Source organism: Episyrphus balteatus, chromosome 1 (assembly GCF_945859705.1).
Source record: "Episyrphus balteatus chromosome 1, idEpiBalt1.1, whole genome shotgun sequence".
Taxonomy (NCBI): domain Eukaryota; kingdom Metazoa; phylum Arthropoda; class Insecta; order Diptera; family Syrphidae; genus Episyrphus; species Episyrphus balteatus.
Genome location: NC_079134.1, coordinates 53436974 through 53452258, shown reverse-complemented (window position 1 = coordinate 53452258; position 15285 = coordinate 53436974). Strand labels below are relative to the sequence as shown.

The following is a 15285-nucleotide window of genomic DNA, read 5'->3' as shown; positions in this document are numbered from 1 at the left end:
AAAAAAAGTGTGAGTGTACTGATGTACACGCAATTGAAGTTATACTTCTCACTCAAATGCTTCATACATTTTCCACATTCGACATGTAAACTTGCCACATGCAACTTGCCACATATTCAACTTGGCACATGCAACTTGACACATGCACTTCGTTATATTGCATACTGAATGCCACGAGCATTCGTACTATTTGCTACATGCAACAAGCACCTGCCACATGCAACATGAAACATGCAACTGCATTTGTAAATACTAAGGTAAGCCTAGTACGCAGATCGAGCAACATACAAGTTATCGATAATTTGTATGGGATTTTGCGATAATTTGTATGGGAGCTAAAATTTATCTCAAACTGCGTACCACGCATCACCGCTGCAAAAGAAAAACCACAACGACACGTAAACACGTTCGGAGAGCCTTAAAACTATTATCTGAATAATTCCGCTCCCTATCGATGTGAACTATGATTTAAAAAAAAAAGTATACTACTGAACACATCCCTGCAAAAAGACAACCACTACTGACAACCTAACAAAACTAAAATTGCTATTTTCTCGTGTTTCTTCTAGAATGGTCTGCATTTTCGTTGATAATTCCTCAAGTTAATATTCAACTTATTGTACACGCCGTCTTTGAACTGAATATTTCTTCAATTATTTCATCATAAATTATTGCATCCAACAAATAATATTCCTAATATAAATAAATAAACAACTTTCAAGAGGTATTTCATAAAGAAAAGTTCAAAAACACGATCTGAGTCATGAGCAAAGTAAGTAATTAACCAATTCCAAGAAGAAAAAAATGTAAAAGATTGGTTATGTGTATTGTGTGAAAAGAAAAGAAAAAAAAAACCAATATATGCAATTTTTCTGCATTATCCTAGGTGAATGAACTAAAGGAAAAAGGCAACAAAGCTCTTAACGAAGACCACTTTGATGAAGCTATCGCCGCATATACAGAAGCCATCGCTCTAGATGGAAATAACCATGTTCTCTACAGCAATAGATCTGCTGCATACGCCAAGGCCGGCAAATTTGAATTGGCTCTGGCTGATGCCGAGAAAACGATTGAGCTCAATCCCACATGGCCGAAAGGATATTCAAGAAAGGGATCCGCCCATGCTGGCTTAAACAATTTTCCAGAAGCCTTTGAAGCCTACTCTGAAGGTAAGTGGTGTTCTAGAAATTTCTTTTCAGTAAAAAGTACATTAGGATGGGTGTTTTCTAAAAGATTAGCATATTTTTGAAGGGAGGAATAAATAATTTAACCCCTAACTTTGTTCACCTGTTAACGATGATTATAAATATAACTTGTATTCATTCATTCCTGATATTCGCATACTTTGTATGTATGTATGTTTGTATGTGTTGTGTTCGAGTAATTTCTTGGGAATATTATATGTATATATGGGAACATAATGTTATGAATAGGGACTGACTTTTAAATTTCTATAAACCTTTGCGCTAGGTTTCTACCTTTCTTGGATGTGAGGAAAATAGTGTTTGTTTATGACAATAACTACATATTTTTTTAATGGTCCATAATATTACGTAGGCTTGTCTTAAAGTTAGTACTCAAGTCGGTTTTAACATATTTCTTCTAATAAGGACAAAGTCGTGTCTTGTCTTCTCAATGACCTTTAATACGGCTTTCACAGCAATAGTTCTATTAATGATCGAGATGGTTTATTTTACCGAATAGTGGAATAAATTTTTAAAACGTTTTTTAGAAAATTGTTGCACTTGGTATTTAAATTCATTTGATAGAGTTTCACATCAACCCCTCTTATGGAAAATGCGTTAAGATGAATCTGTTTTTCGTTAGCTTTGGGCAGAGTTGGTTGAACCCATCTAATTTAACTTTTATTCAGCGGTTTTGTCGAATTAACGAACGTAAGATTCAGTTGCCCAATTCCGAAAGAGTGTGTACACGAACAAACGTGTAGGTTGCCTTAGAAAACAAAGCAGAGAAAAACTCACACAGAAAAACTCACTCTCGCGGAATAGGGCCCCAAGTTGACACCCGTGAAATACAGTACTTCCCGCTTAATTGCGCTCATCACTTTAACCGACTTCCAAAAAGGAGAAGGTATTCAATTCGCCTGTTTTTTTTTTTGCCTCATAACCTTGGACCGAGTGAACCCATTTCAATTTCGTTCAGTTCTGGCTATAGAAAAACCATAAAACACAGTTTTAATCCATTGAAATCGGTTTTGTTTTTTATAAAAATGATTATTCGGTCAATTATCCGGTGCACAGTGGGTAACCTCCCATACAAAGTGCGGTCAAAAATATAATGACCATTTTTTTTTTAATGAAACACCTGTGTTATCATTTTATATGATTTATTATTGCAAAAAAATGCATCAAGTCAGTTTTTAAAATTTTGGTTATTTTCAAGAAAAATAAAAAAAGGTAAAAAAATTTTTTTTTTTGAAAATATAAAAAAAAATGGTTAATGCCGGAAATGAACCTGCCTGTCAGTCGAGCACTTTACCCTTACCCTCTAGTTCAGTCTTATATAAAAATAATAGTGCCAAAAAGAAATTTTTTTAGTTTTACGTTGTAATTTTTTTTCTCCGTGTATCGTCATTTAAACTCGTATTACTGGAAAAGGGGAAAAAACGGCGCTTTTATTTCGAAAGGTAGGACGGTATTCTTCATTTGAGAACTTAAATTGTAGAGGGCACTCGAAGGCAAACCAACTAAATCTTTAATTTAATGAAAATTGAGCTAAATAAAAATGGTTAAAATTGCTTCGCTAACGAGCTAGCTGCTTTTTCTTAAGATCAATTAAGTGAGTAATTCAATTAACCGTATAAAATGCTGTTCTTTTGTATAGGATATTTTCGATCAATTAAGCGGGAAAATCAATTAAGAAAGGTGCAATTAAACGGGGTAATACGTAGTTTTAAATAACTCTGCCTCTAAAACTTGGTGACAGATCCTTCAAGTTGTAGTTACACTTTTCTAAAAGATACCCGGTGGACATTCTATTACCAAAACCGGTTGTTTAAAATTTTTTGTTCTGCAAAGTATTTCATAATCTGACCATTTGGCAAAGTTTACATAACTTTGGAAAGTAGAAAGTTAGTGCAAATAATCGTTAGTTTATGGGTAATGCGATTCACCTACTTTTGGGATAGACTGAACAAAATATGAAATCCGTAAAATTTTCAAGTGTGTGGATGAAATTACTCAGAGAAATAAAAGTTTTACAAAATAACCCAAAAGCCATTAAGGCCCCTATTTGGACTTGCGAGTTGCGAATCGCTAGAAAAAATGGTGAATATAATAAATTGGGTATATTTTTAAAGCTATTCGCTGTTTTGAAAATAACATTGGCATATTATTTTATTATTATTAACTGCTTTGGTCCGTGTCTGAATTAGGTCAAATATTTAGACGAGAATAAATTTTTGACATTTGTATATCTGTTGAATAAAAAATATATCTTCGTCTAAATTTAGCTGTATTAATTGGGATACATTTTTTGAAGTGGCTAAATATTTTCTTAGTTGCAATACAAAAGAAATAATGGTGTTTAAAACATTTATAAATATTTACAAACCACCAACGTTGTGCTGTGAATTTTATTTTTGCGTTTACATTCACTAACAATTTTTATTAATTATCATACAGGGTGTCCCAAAAGTCAACGTCGAAACGAAAACGGTAGATAGGGTAGGTGGTGACAGTTATCAGAAAAATAATTGAAAAAATCGCAGCCATATATTTAGTGAGTTATGAGCATTCTAAATAAAATCGAAAAAATGGTCACCCAGTGACGGTTTTTCATGTGCCGTGACTACAAATATTAGTTTTTCTCATTTTTTTCTTATGTTACAGAACCTTGAATAACCCTGCTACCGAATGCATTCAAAAATTTTAACTCAGCTGCATCAGTTTTAAAGCAAATATTACTTTTTTGCCCAACTAAGTCCTAAAAAATTTTACATCACTCTAATTAAATGAACCGTAGTGCACTACGATGTTTCGGCAAGTTACCTTAAAAGTTGGTGTGTTCAATTCTCTTTTCAAAATGGTATAACATTAATGAGAATATTCCATAAATAACCGAGATAAATTTTTTTTTCTCGAGAAATCCGACTTGTAGTAATTTCTCCATTTTCATTCATATTTTCATATTCTTTCAGAATACAAAAACTTAAATAATATGGACCATTTTTTCGAATGCCCATAACTCACAAAACATATGGCTGCGATTTTTGTTATTATTTTTCTGATAATTGTCACCACCTACTCTATCTACGGTTTTCGTTTCGACGTTGACTTTTGGGACACCCTGTATATTGAAATATATTGATTTTCCCTTATACACACTCATAATGTTGTATTACTTGCTCAATTTTTGTTCTTTATTTTTTTTTTTTATTTTGTATTAAAAAAATTAATCGTTCTGCAAAAAATGTATCCTCTGAAGATAAAAATTTAACCAGGGCAGGCTAAATTTTTGAGAGCTGAAATTTTTTTTTATTCACCTCAAGAGTGTCAAAAGTAAATATTAAATATTTAACCCAATTCACACACGGACTTACTCGCAAAAACATGACATGAACGTTCAACTCGCGAATCATAATATGGCCATAGGACAACATTTCGGCTATTTTTTAAACATAAAAAAATTTAAACAAAAAAGACAATTGAGAAAAAGTTCGAAGATATTTATTTATTTGTTGAGTATTATATTATTTTTCGTGTAATGTCGTTTTCGATTGGTTTCACTCATTCTGAAATCCAGTAATTGGTGAACCAACATATTTTTTCCTTCGTCAAACGTTGAAGCGCTGTTTTTAACATGCTATAATTAAAAAAAAAAATTGTATAAAAAAAATTGTGTTGATGGTAGTTATAATTAAATTAAAAATCCCTTTTAAGGTCTAAAGCACGATCCTCAAAATGCTATGTTGCTCCAAGGGCGTCAAGAAATCCAAACGGCTCTTATCAACTACATGACAAGAAACATGTCAACTCCAATGGACATCGACCCACCCAAGCCGAAGGAAGAACAAAAGCCCAAAGAGCCACCAAAGCCAGCGGAGCCAAAACTTGAGGACATGAGCGAAGAAGAACGCAAAAAATACCTAGCAAAGAAAGAAAAAGATACTGGAAATGGATACTACAAAAAGAAGGACTTTGAAAATGCCCTCAAGTATTACCATAAAGCTCTCGAAATCGACCCAACCGATATCACTTTCTACAACAACATAGCTGCCGTTTATTTTGAGCAGAAAAACTATGATGAATGCATAAAGCAATGTGAAAAAGGTATCGAAGTTGGTAGAGAAAACCGGGCTGACTTTAAACTCATTGCAAAGGCTTTGTCACGTATTGGAAATTCTTATCGTAAACTAGAGGATTACAAACAAGCTAAAATTTACTATGAAAAAGCAATGTCTGAGCACCGGACACCCGAGATTAAGACACTTCTCAGTGAAGTCGAAGCTAAGATTAAGGAAGTTGAGCGTCGAGCCTACATAGATCCGGCGAAAGCTGAAGAAGAAAAGGAATTAGGCAATGAATTATTTAAAAAAGGCGATTATAGTAATGCTATTAAGCACTACACGGAAGCTATTTCCAGAAATCCAGATGATCCCAAGCTTTACAGCAATAGAGCTGCGTGCTACACAAAGCTGGCTGCTTTCGATTTAGGCTTAAAAGACTGCGAAATGTGTATTAAACTGGACAGTAAGTTTATCAAGGGATACATTCGCAAGGGTAAAATCTTACAGGTAATATCAAAGAAAATTTTTTATTGATTGAAGAGGCAACAGAAAAATAATTCTTTTTGTATTTTCAGGGAATGCAACAAGCAACTAAAGCTTCAGCTGCTTACCAAAAAGCTCTTGAGATTGATCCAAGCAATGCTGAGGCTGTTGAGGGATATCGTTCGTGTTCAATGGCTTTCCACAATAATCCCCAAGAAGTATGGAAGAATGCTATGGCAGATCCTGAAGTACAACAAATTCTGAAGGATCCGGCCATGAGGTTGATCCTCGACCAAATGCAGAACGAGCCAAATGCTGTTAAAGAGTAAGATTTAATGACAAACATTAAATGATTTTTTGTTTAATTTTATATTTTTCATTTAGGCATTTGAAGAATCCTGCGATAGCTGATAAGATAATGAAGCTCCTTGAATCTGGAATCATTCAAATTCATTAAAAACAAACAAAATATTTAATTATAAAATAAAAAGCAAACATAACTACATAATTGATTAAAAAATGCTTGCACACCAAGATCGGCGCTTTCGATTACGACTTTCTTTTGTTTGGGTTTCCTCTATTTAAGAGGCGTAAATATACTCTCCGGGAACGTCTATCTCTTAATATTAAACTATAATAATTCTTTTTATAGAAAACAAAAACAAACCTATAAATAATAATAACAACAATATAAAAATAATATTAAATATATGTACGTCAAAATTTAGCATATGTTCAAATTCGTAGAAGCTCTTATTTTATTTCTTCTCACATAAAACTAAATGCCTTCGTTTCAAATGAAATAAAAAAAGTCAATCTTAAAATAAATTTTAAAAATACAAATCGACCTAAAAAGTGAATGTTAACCGAATTAACGTTAAAAGTGAAACTTTTCATACAGAAATGCAAACAAAAATCAATAGAAATATAGCATATTCCGTAATGTATAAAAATAAAATAGGTAAAGAAATAATAAAGCTACACCATTATGGGCCACAAATGAATAAAATTGTTGTTAATTTTTTTTGTTGACGCTTTTTTAGGTGACCATTAAAATGTCGCATATTGGAGTTTTTGCAGTAAAAATCTGAGGCTGATTTTTGGTAGTTGACAGTAAAATTTAACTTTTTTGTATACTCTACAACTCAAAGCAAAAACAAAATAGTGCAATGTGACTGTCAACTATCACAAATCAAATAAGCCAATTCCACCACTAGTCAAAAGCCCATATCTTGGGCCCATAATCGCTCTTTGTCGTGGCTATCGTTTCTTACAGGATCGTTTACTTGCCTCTCGTTCCGTTTTACGTAATAGACCCCCTGAAGAGTATGACAATGACAACTTAAAGCTTGGTAGGTTGGTATTGTTCTTATGTTTAAAAATTCTTGGAATATTAAAAATTCATAATAAATTTAAAATAAATAACATAAATACAAAAATTTGGTTTGAAGTTACAAAAACGTACCTTTTAAAAAGGTTTTGACCTTCAAGCTTTTTTTTTGGTATTGTGAATTTCTAATGTGAACGATATTTTTATCGTTCGATATTTTGGTTAACAGTTTTGCTCCAATCAAGTTTCTTATTTGCAATAGCAAATTCAAAAATATTTTTTTGAATATAGATCGGTAGATAATGCTAGTTAGGAAAAAGACACCAAGAAAACAATTCTATAGCAAGTACCGTTACTAACGGTCCAAATATATTTTTATTTTAAAAATAAGACCTTATTAGCCACATTATATGATTTAAAAAAAATCTTAATCTTTATTGGAGAAAACGACCTTTTCCATTTTGGTCATATGGCAATTATTGTTAATTTTGGTTCGCAAAAACCGTTATCTACCAAGTTTTAAAAAAATCGCCCCAGTGGTTTGGGCTGTAGCTCGAGATAGTGACAGACAGACAGAATTGCGATAGCCACATTCTCTATCATCGTAATGACATGTCTGATTGTTATCACAAGTTTGATTTTTTTACGATTACCTACACATAACGCAAGAAACAAAAAGTATGTAGGTACACTTTATTATTATTATTATTTATTTTTTTAATTTTCAATTGTGACCAATGAACTCTGTTAGAAATTCAAATATGCACTATCAACTGCTTGGTGTGGAATTGAATGGCATTTTTTTTTTGTCGTAGGGAACAGTCCGGAGCACTTCCGAGTAATTTTGAAATTGTTCGTTGGGTACTAAATGACAGTTCTGATTCTGTTAGTTTCTATAGAGAACTACAGTCTAAATGGATGAACTGATTTTATTACCAATTTTGCTCCAACGATTTTGTAATAAAAATTCAAATAATAGTTTTTAGACAAGGTCATCTTTTGACGAAATGTTTTTCTTTTGGATCTAAAAATGTGTCTTAATAAAAGAAATTAAATTGCATGCCTACTTTTTTGGAGCTCAATTCGATTTAAGTTGTTTTTTACCTTGAAATACTAGTTTTATGTTTTTTAAATATTTTTTCATTATACATTTACCAAATCTCTAAATAAAAATTTTTAAATAATTTGAGCAACTTGAACAAGTTTGTGCGACCCAGAAACGCAAACCCCATAGCCAAACTTTCCAGAAGATTTCATTTCGACTATAGCAAATGAGATGATTTCGATAAAAATAGCTTCAAAATGAAATAATTTTTTATACGATTTGATATTCGAAATTACCTCATTTGGCCTTTAGTTGAAACAGGCTATGAGGGATTTTTGGGAAGTTATACAATAATACAGTCAAATAAGATGAAAAAATTGTAAAAGGAATAAATGCTAATAGATTTTTTTTAATTTATGGTAGGGGAAACAAATTTTGCATGACGGTTTTCATATCCATTATCGTTAAGAATCTAAACAATGCAATGAATAAAATATATACATCTATGAAAAAGTGGTATTTAATGAGGAAAGGGGAAATTTTAGGATGTGCACTCAAAAAATATCCTTGTTCAATCTTGGAATTGGTGCTAAAAGGCTAATTTTTTTGTTTCTCTCTTTGTTTGGATATTCTATAACTTATGTCCAAAAATCTAAAAAAATCTCATGTCCGCAAGTCCTAATTTTCCTGGTTTGAAGATAAGGTGCAGATTTAAAAAAAATTGAAAAACAACACTTCAAATTTTTGTGTCAGATCAACATGAATAAGGTGCATTACTTTTCAGAGATGGTCAAATTGACTTGTTTGTGAGTTTTGTTGGAATAAGTGTTAAAAAATACCTTTAAATCATTTCGCTTATGCTGGTAAAAAATTCGAACACGTACCATTTTTTTAAAAATGATTTTTGAAAAATATGAGTAGTTTGTAGAAAATAACCCTTTTAGATTCGGTTAACCTTGTACATCAGGCATGTCAAACTAACTAACTCCTACAGTTTTTAACCGATTGGGCTGAAATTTTGAGCGGAGCTTAAAAATACTATTCTCTAGTGAAGTACGTAGGATTTTTTTGAAATATCAATTTTTAAAGAAATGGCATTAGTTTGAAAAAATTATTTCATTCCAAAAACAAAATTCGTTGAAAAAAAGACCATAAAATCGTTAAATTTTAATATTTCAAAAAAATCCTACGTACTTCGCTAGAGAATAGTATTTTTAAGCTCCGCACAAAATTTCAGCCCAATCGGTTAAAAACTGTAGGAGTTTGTTGGTCGCCCGATGGGAGCACAGGATTTTACTATCATCCGGAACTACACCCCCATTTAAAAAATTTCACATCATTAAAACATTTAACATAAGCCTGTTCTGTTACCTATTAATATACTTAATTAAACTAAACAAACACCAAAAGAAAATAATATTTCTTCTTTGTTTTATACGGTGATGAAAATGACGCTCGATTTCGTGGTTTACAAGGTGTTATTACCCCTTAAGGAAAATGTAAAATCTCAACGCCCGTTATATTTAAAAAGTCAAATATTTAAAGAAAACTATAATAAGGTACATTACAAAAAATTAATACGTGTTTCGTAATTTTTTACAATTATACTATTTGTCTATTTAGAAATATCATATTTTTGATAAACCATTCGATAAAGTGCCTTGTTTGTTTCTCCTAGGAACAAAATCATACTATTCTTATGGTTTTTGATGTGTTGAGTTTGAATCCGAAGTAAAAAAAAAAATTCTATCACGTCAGGATTTTGAGAAATACGCATTAAAATATCACAAAATCAAGTTTTGTTTTTAGAAAATCTAAAAAAAACTACTAAACCTCAAAATAATCGAAAATTTTTGGATTCGGATTCAAAATCAGCGCACTTAAATCCATTAGAAAAGTATACTTTTGTAAATATGAATTTTTAAAGATGTTTTTTTTTTATGGTAAGATATGCCAAACCTACTAAGCATACTTAAATTTACATAGATATCTCGCAAAAGAAAAGATATATTGAGAAGATTGAAGGTTCTTTAATAAACCGTAACTGTAACCGACGCATTTTATAGAATGCCAAAACGAAGGTACCCAGCAAATAGCATTCATTCCGAGGTTAAATCCTTATTTGACTAGGCTACAAAAAAAAACACAGGTACCTATGAATTATTCTGAGGTTTGTATGAATTAATAAAAATAATTCACGGTGAAATTAAAAAAAAAATGACTTCCCATACCGGGAATCGAACCCGGGCCTCCCGGGTGAGAGCCGGGTATCCTAACCACTAGACAATATGGGACTTGAAAATAAGTGAACAAAATGTTCTTAATGAATCAATAATTTATTTACATAATTGTATACAAAAAATAAGCTACACATTTTCTTCCGAATTTTTGAGGTCACTTTTCAATTGTTTAGTCAAATCTATTTGTTTTTGCAACACATAAGTATTTTCTAATTTCCTACGTTGTTGGCGCTCAACATCACGTAGAACACCCTCATGTAATTTCTCTCTAAAAAAACAACAACAAATGCATTAATCCGTCTTCGACGATTATCTTTTTTTCTACCAACCTGTCAGAAGTTTGTTTAAAATGCACGTATCCAATTATTCCAGTAGAAATCCCACAGGCCGCCAAAAGTGTTAGTTTTGAGGTTGTTGACATAGTTAAATAAATGTTTAATATTTTCTTTAATTTCTGTTTATTTTTGATGAAAAAATTAAAGAACTTTATGTCAGTCAGCTGTGACAGCAAAGAATTTTCTTCACATCGGGATGAAAATGTACTAGAGTGTAGAGTTCTAAAGGCCAGCGCTGTCACAATCGAATCCGGTACTAGGCATCGGAAAAAGGAGTGTAGTAAGATTTGTGGGGAGAACAATATTATTCAAAACATATCGATGCATCCCTCTATTCTTGTTGAAAATTATAAAGTTTATTGCCTTTTTCTCTCTTCTCTCTTTGTTATTTAAAAACATTAAATTTAATGCTTTAATTTAAATCAATATCTCATTGTCAATCATCACCATTTTTAAAAGCCGTGTTCTGTTAGTACTCAGTATTTTACTGAGTAAAGCCTAGTACGCAGCTGAAGCGAAACGAAATTTTTCATACAAAATTTCGTTAACGAAATCTTGAACGAAAAATTTCGTTTTGCTTTTCGTTTTTCAGTACGCAGCTCTACCGAAAAATAGGAGAGTTTTCGATCATTTGTCACTTAATTTGTACTCCAAGAGCAGAGTTGTCGGTTTTTTTCACTTTTAATTCATTTATTTCATGCTTTAAAAATTATTTTCTGTTGATTTTTCTTGATTTTAAATTAATTTTGAATTCTTTTTATTTTGACTTTGACATACCTAATACTCGATGATATTTCTTCGTTAGCATTTTTGTTGTCGACTTTGGTGACTTGAAAAAATTTTCGTTTCACATCAGCAGCGTACTAGGCTTAAACATTTTATACTAGGTGTGTTTTTTTGTTTATCTATATAGATTTTGTGTAAAAAAAACGACATGGAGATATTTGAAATCAAAACAATTTACGTGTTAAAAATAACAAAAACTTTATCTGTACCTATAGATTTTTGAAAAATCCAGATGATTATCCAGATTTTACTTTCTCTCGATAAAAACAATAGTGCCAAGGAAGTTTGTGTTCATAGTGCCTGGCTACACGGTGATTTTTCAATCGCCTAAGCAGTGAGTTTGTAGGCAAGAGGGATGAAGAGTGAAGGGGGAAGGTGCTCATGAAGGGAACTGAATTTTCTGAGGGCAGTACAGTTCCATTTCTTAATTTTTTTGACATTTGTTCCTAGAAAATGTAAAAGTGGAACGTGATTGGGCACAACAGTGTGTAGCCACCGCATGTGATTTTTCAATCGATTGAAAAATAACTGTGTAGCCAGGCACATACAGAAATATCTGAAAAATTTAACAAATCAAAGCGGAAAAAATGAGGTTTGAAAAAAGCTCTCATAGAAAAAAATAATCAAAAATTTGTTTGACATGGTTGCATTGAAATGTTAATATTTCGGTATATACGCAATGCACTTTTCAGATAAAAGTCTTAAATGGATCCTGATAAGATTGTTAAACGAAAATATACATTAAATTACCAAAGTTTTTTCGAAAAGTTGAAAATAAAAATAAAATAGTTTCCACGTTTGATTTATAAAAATTCGATAAAAAATCAATATGGATAGCTTCAAACGCTTATAAAACAAGAACGACGCAACTAATGTTAATGATCATGGTCTTAAAATGTAGCTAAGAATATACAAATAATTTTTGGTTTTTTGTAAAAAAAAATTTTTCTTAATCCAACATGGATGCAATGGCCATATGAATAGTTTTGGTTTTTTGTGAAAAAATTTTTTGAATCGAAACATGAGAACGGAACATCTTTGATATACAGCTGCCAAAGTGTATGTACATTTGTGCCAAGCATTTGGACGGATTTCAAAAATCCCGATGTCGTTTTTTTGCACAAAATCTATATAGATAAACAAAAAAACGCACCTACTATAAAAATCAACAAACGATAACTTTTATTTATTATTAATATTTTTTTATTACTGATGGGTCAACAATAAGATTAGAACAAAAATTTCTCTGTATGCCAACAAATAAAAAACTTTTGTTAACCCTTAGCAATCATTTGTTGTTGTTTTACTGAGCTACGTACTGAGTTACCAAAAAAACACGCCTAAGAATACCTACATATATATTTTCTTGCTGTGGATGAATTCTAATAAAATAAATAAATAAAGTTCCAATTCAAATAAAACAAGAAAAATGATTAAAACGTTTGAAAGAAGAATTTAGAATAATTTATTGTTTTACTGTGAATAAAATTTCAGATACAAAACTAAAGAAAAATAAAACGCAGCCGGGACAATTTAAATGTTGAATACAACAACACCTTAGCCCCTCAGGCTTAGTTGAATGGTTTTTGTTGCATTTAACATGTAAATTGCTTAGCTTCGACTACGTTTTTTATCCAGTTTAGCCCGGACGGGCGAAATAAAAAACACAACTAAACAATAAACATGACTATTTTTAACGTTTTTAACAAAAGTAATGTTTACTTTTGGTGTGGTGAGTTTCGATGTGAGTTTTCTTGTGACGATTATGGGGATAATACGAAAATGATAACAAGTCACAATGATCCTAATCCTAATGCCGACTTTTCACGAGTCAATTTTTACCGTGCGAGGAAGCTCTTTGGCTTAAGTCGACTCGTGTGAACGTAAGCCGCAGGTGATTAAAGTCATAGAAGAATCCTAGTCGACTCTAGCCGTGCGACATATCGTGCGGCTAAAATCGACTCGTGAAATGTCGGCTTAGCAATAGCTGCCTTTTGAGAATATTAACCTACTGCTTAGTACTTAAAGCTGCATTTAACTACTTTTTCAATAGAGCAAAAGTAGTTCAAGGTAGTTTTAAGTACTGAGTAAATAAATGTTCCCAAAGGAATGAAGCCAATGAATGGTCACAAAAATTGTGCCTTGTGAGTAGTCTCACAATGGAGAGAACCGGCCATAAATATACAGAAGGTATAAAAATTGTCCCAACTCTTTCGACGCCTAATACTCTTATGAACAGAACAACACAATGCCAAGAAGAGTAGGTATTTTTTGTTTTTGTTAATTTTTTAAAATAAGCTGAATTTACGAGGCAGAAGTTATGCATAACTTAAACTTCTGATTCTTATATTTGGAAGAATTTTGTTTTTCTGTTTATTTATTAACACGGACGATAAGATGAATATTTTGTTCAATTATTGAATGCAAGTGCTTACTTAATTTTCATTAGGTTGTGTTAGCAAATAAGCCAAGGTTATAATCCACATTATTTACACGTGCACTGCGACGTATACGTGCTTTTTTGTTGACTTTTTAAACAGCACATGAAAGGGCAGAAAAGGAGAAGACGGTTAATCAAGCTAGAAAATTTAGGTTCATGCAATCTGGTCATATAAAACGTGTTTTATTGGTAGCTCATTAAAAAACAAATGATTACTTAGGAAAAACAAAAGTTTTTTATTTGTTGGTGAACAACGAAATTTGTTTTCTAAACTTATATATTGTTGACCCTTGAAGAATCAGGATCATTTTTACAAATAAATAAAAGTAATCAATTGTTGTTAACAGCATAAAATATTTACTCAGTTAACTACTGAGTAGCAATAAAACACGGCTATTATTTAAAAGCCTATTATAATGCCGAATTTTTTATATTTTTTTAGTAGAGGTGAGTGGGATTAAGAGTAACAGGGGTAAAAAATAACAGCTTAAACGATCTATGATAATATATTCTTATACAATATTTTTTATTTTTGATAGGAATTTTGGAAGTTTGGCGGCCATTTATGAAATTAAAGAACTAAAACTTTGACGTTTCGCTGTTTTGCATTAAACCAAAAAAAGTTTCAAATCGAAATGATTTTTAGATGCCCTGACTGGACCCCTAGTCTAAAAAAAATATTTTTTAATTCCATGTTTTTCTTTTTGATATTTCAAGATATTTCGTTAAGCCTCGAATTGTTTTTTTTACCCATCTCGCAGAAAAAGCTAGTGTCAACATTTTCCCAGCCTACTCTTTGTATCAATCATTTGTACGGCTCCTTCTTTTTAAATATGTAGTATACCTATTTATTTTTCGTATTGGAACTAATTCAAGAAAGCAGTCCAAAATGTACTAAAAACAAACAAAAAAAATTTCGAAAATAAAAAAAAAACACCCTTTAGAGAAATAAAAACTTTCCCTTCAAGATTTTTTTTTCTATATCATGTTCTACTAACCTAACATATAATCGATAAACTAAATATCATAGCACATATCATTCTGTCATACCGTAATAATTGTTTCATTACAGATTGATTTCTTACCTCCCCATATCGAAAACTTACTTTACATACATCAAACAAGAAATCGAAAAAGAGCAATTAAAACAAAATCCATAAAGAAAAAGTTAAAAGAATAAAAATTAATGCAACCGAGCTAAGTCATTCCATGCATAGATATTTTGTTGTTCAAAACAGATAGAATCTGACTTTCATTAAAAAATAATCACTTGTTTGATACTGCTGCAAAGTATTTTGACTTGCGCACAAACCTCTTAAATCTCTCTGACTGTGCAATGGATATATATACAAGTACCTATCTACCTCTAGTACCAACA

The 15285-nt window shown here is 31.5% G+C and overlaps 2 protein-coding genes and 1 non-coding gene across 3 annotated transcripts; 1 reads left to right on the top strand and 2 right to left on the bottom strand.

The window, feature by feature from the left end:
* Nucleotides 1-538: 538 nt before the first annotated feature.
* Nucleotides 539-6731, top strand: LOC129920877 (stress-induced-phosphoprotein 1). Its single transcript, XM_056002368.1, has 5 exons — nt 539-772; nt 887-1169; nt 4902-5755; nt 5824-6056; nt 6116-6731. The coding sequence occupies exons 1-5, from the start codon at nt 764-766 to the stop codon at nt 6186-6188; spliced, it is 1452 nt and encodes a 483-aa protein (XP_055858343.1). The 5' UTR covers nt 539-763; the 3' UTR covers nt 6189-6731.
* A 3597-nt stretch (nt 6732-10328) lies between these two features.
* Trnae-cuc (transfer RNA glutamic acid (anticodon CUC)) lies at nt 10329-10400 on the bottom strand. The gene has a single exon. It is a non-coding gene; the product is annotated as a tRNA-Glu (tRNA).
* A 23-nt stretch (nt 10401-10423) lies between these two features.
* LOC129920879 (protein PET117 homolog, mitochondrial) lies at nt 10424-10886 on the bottom strand. The gene is made up of 2 exons (XM_056002372.1): nt 10676-10886; nt 10424-10614 (listed from the first exon to the last, which is right to left on the bottom strand). Exons 1-2 carry the CDS (start codon nt 10765-10767, stop codon nt 10473-10475), a joined length of 234 nt encoding a protein of 77 aa, XP_055858347.1. The 5' UTR covers nt 10768-10886; the 3' UTR covers nt 10424-10472.
* Nucleotides 10887-15285: the final 4399 nt, after the last annotated feature.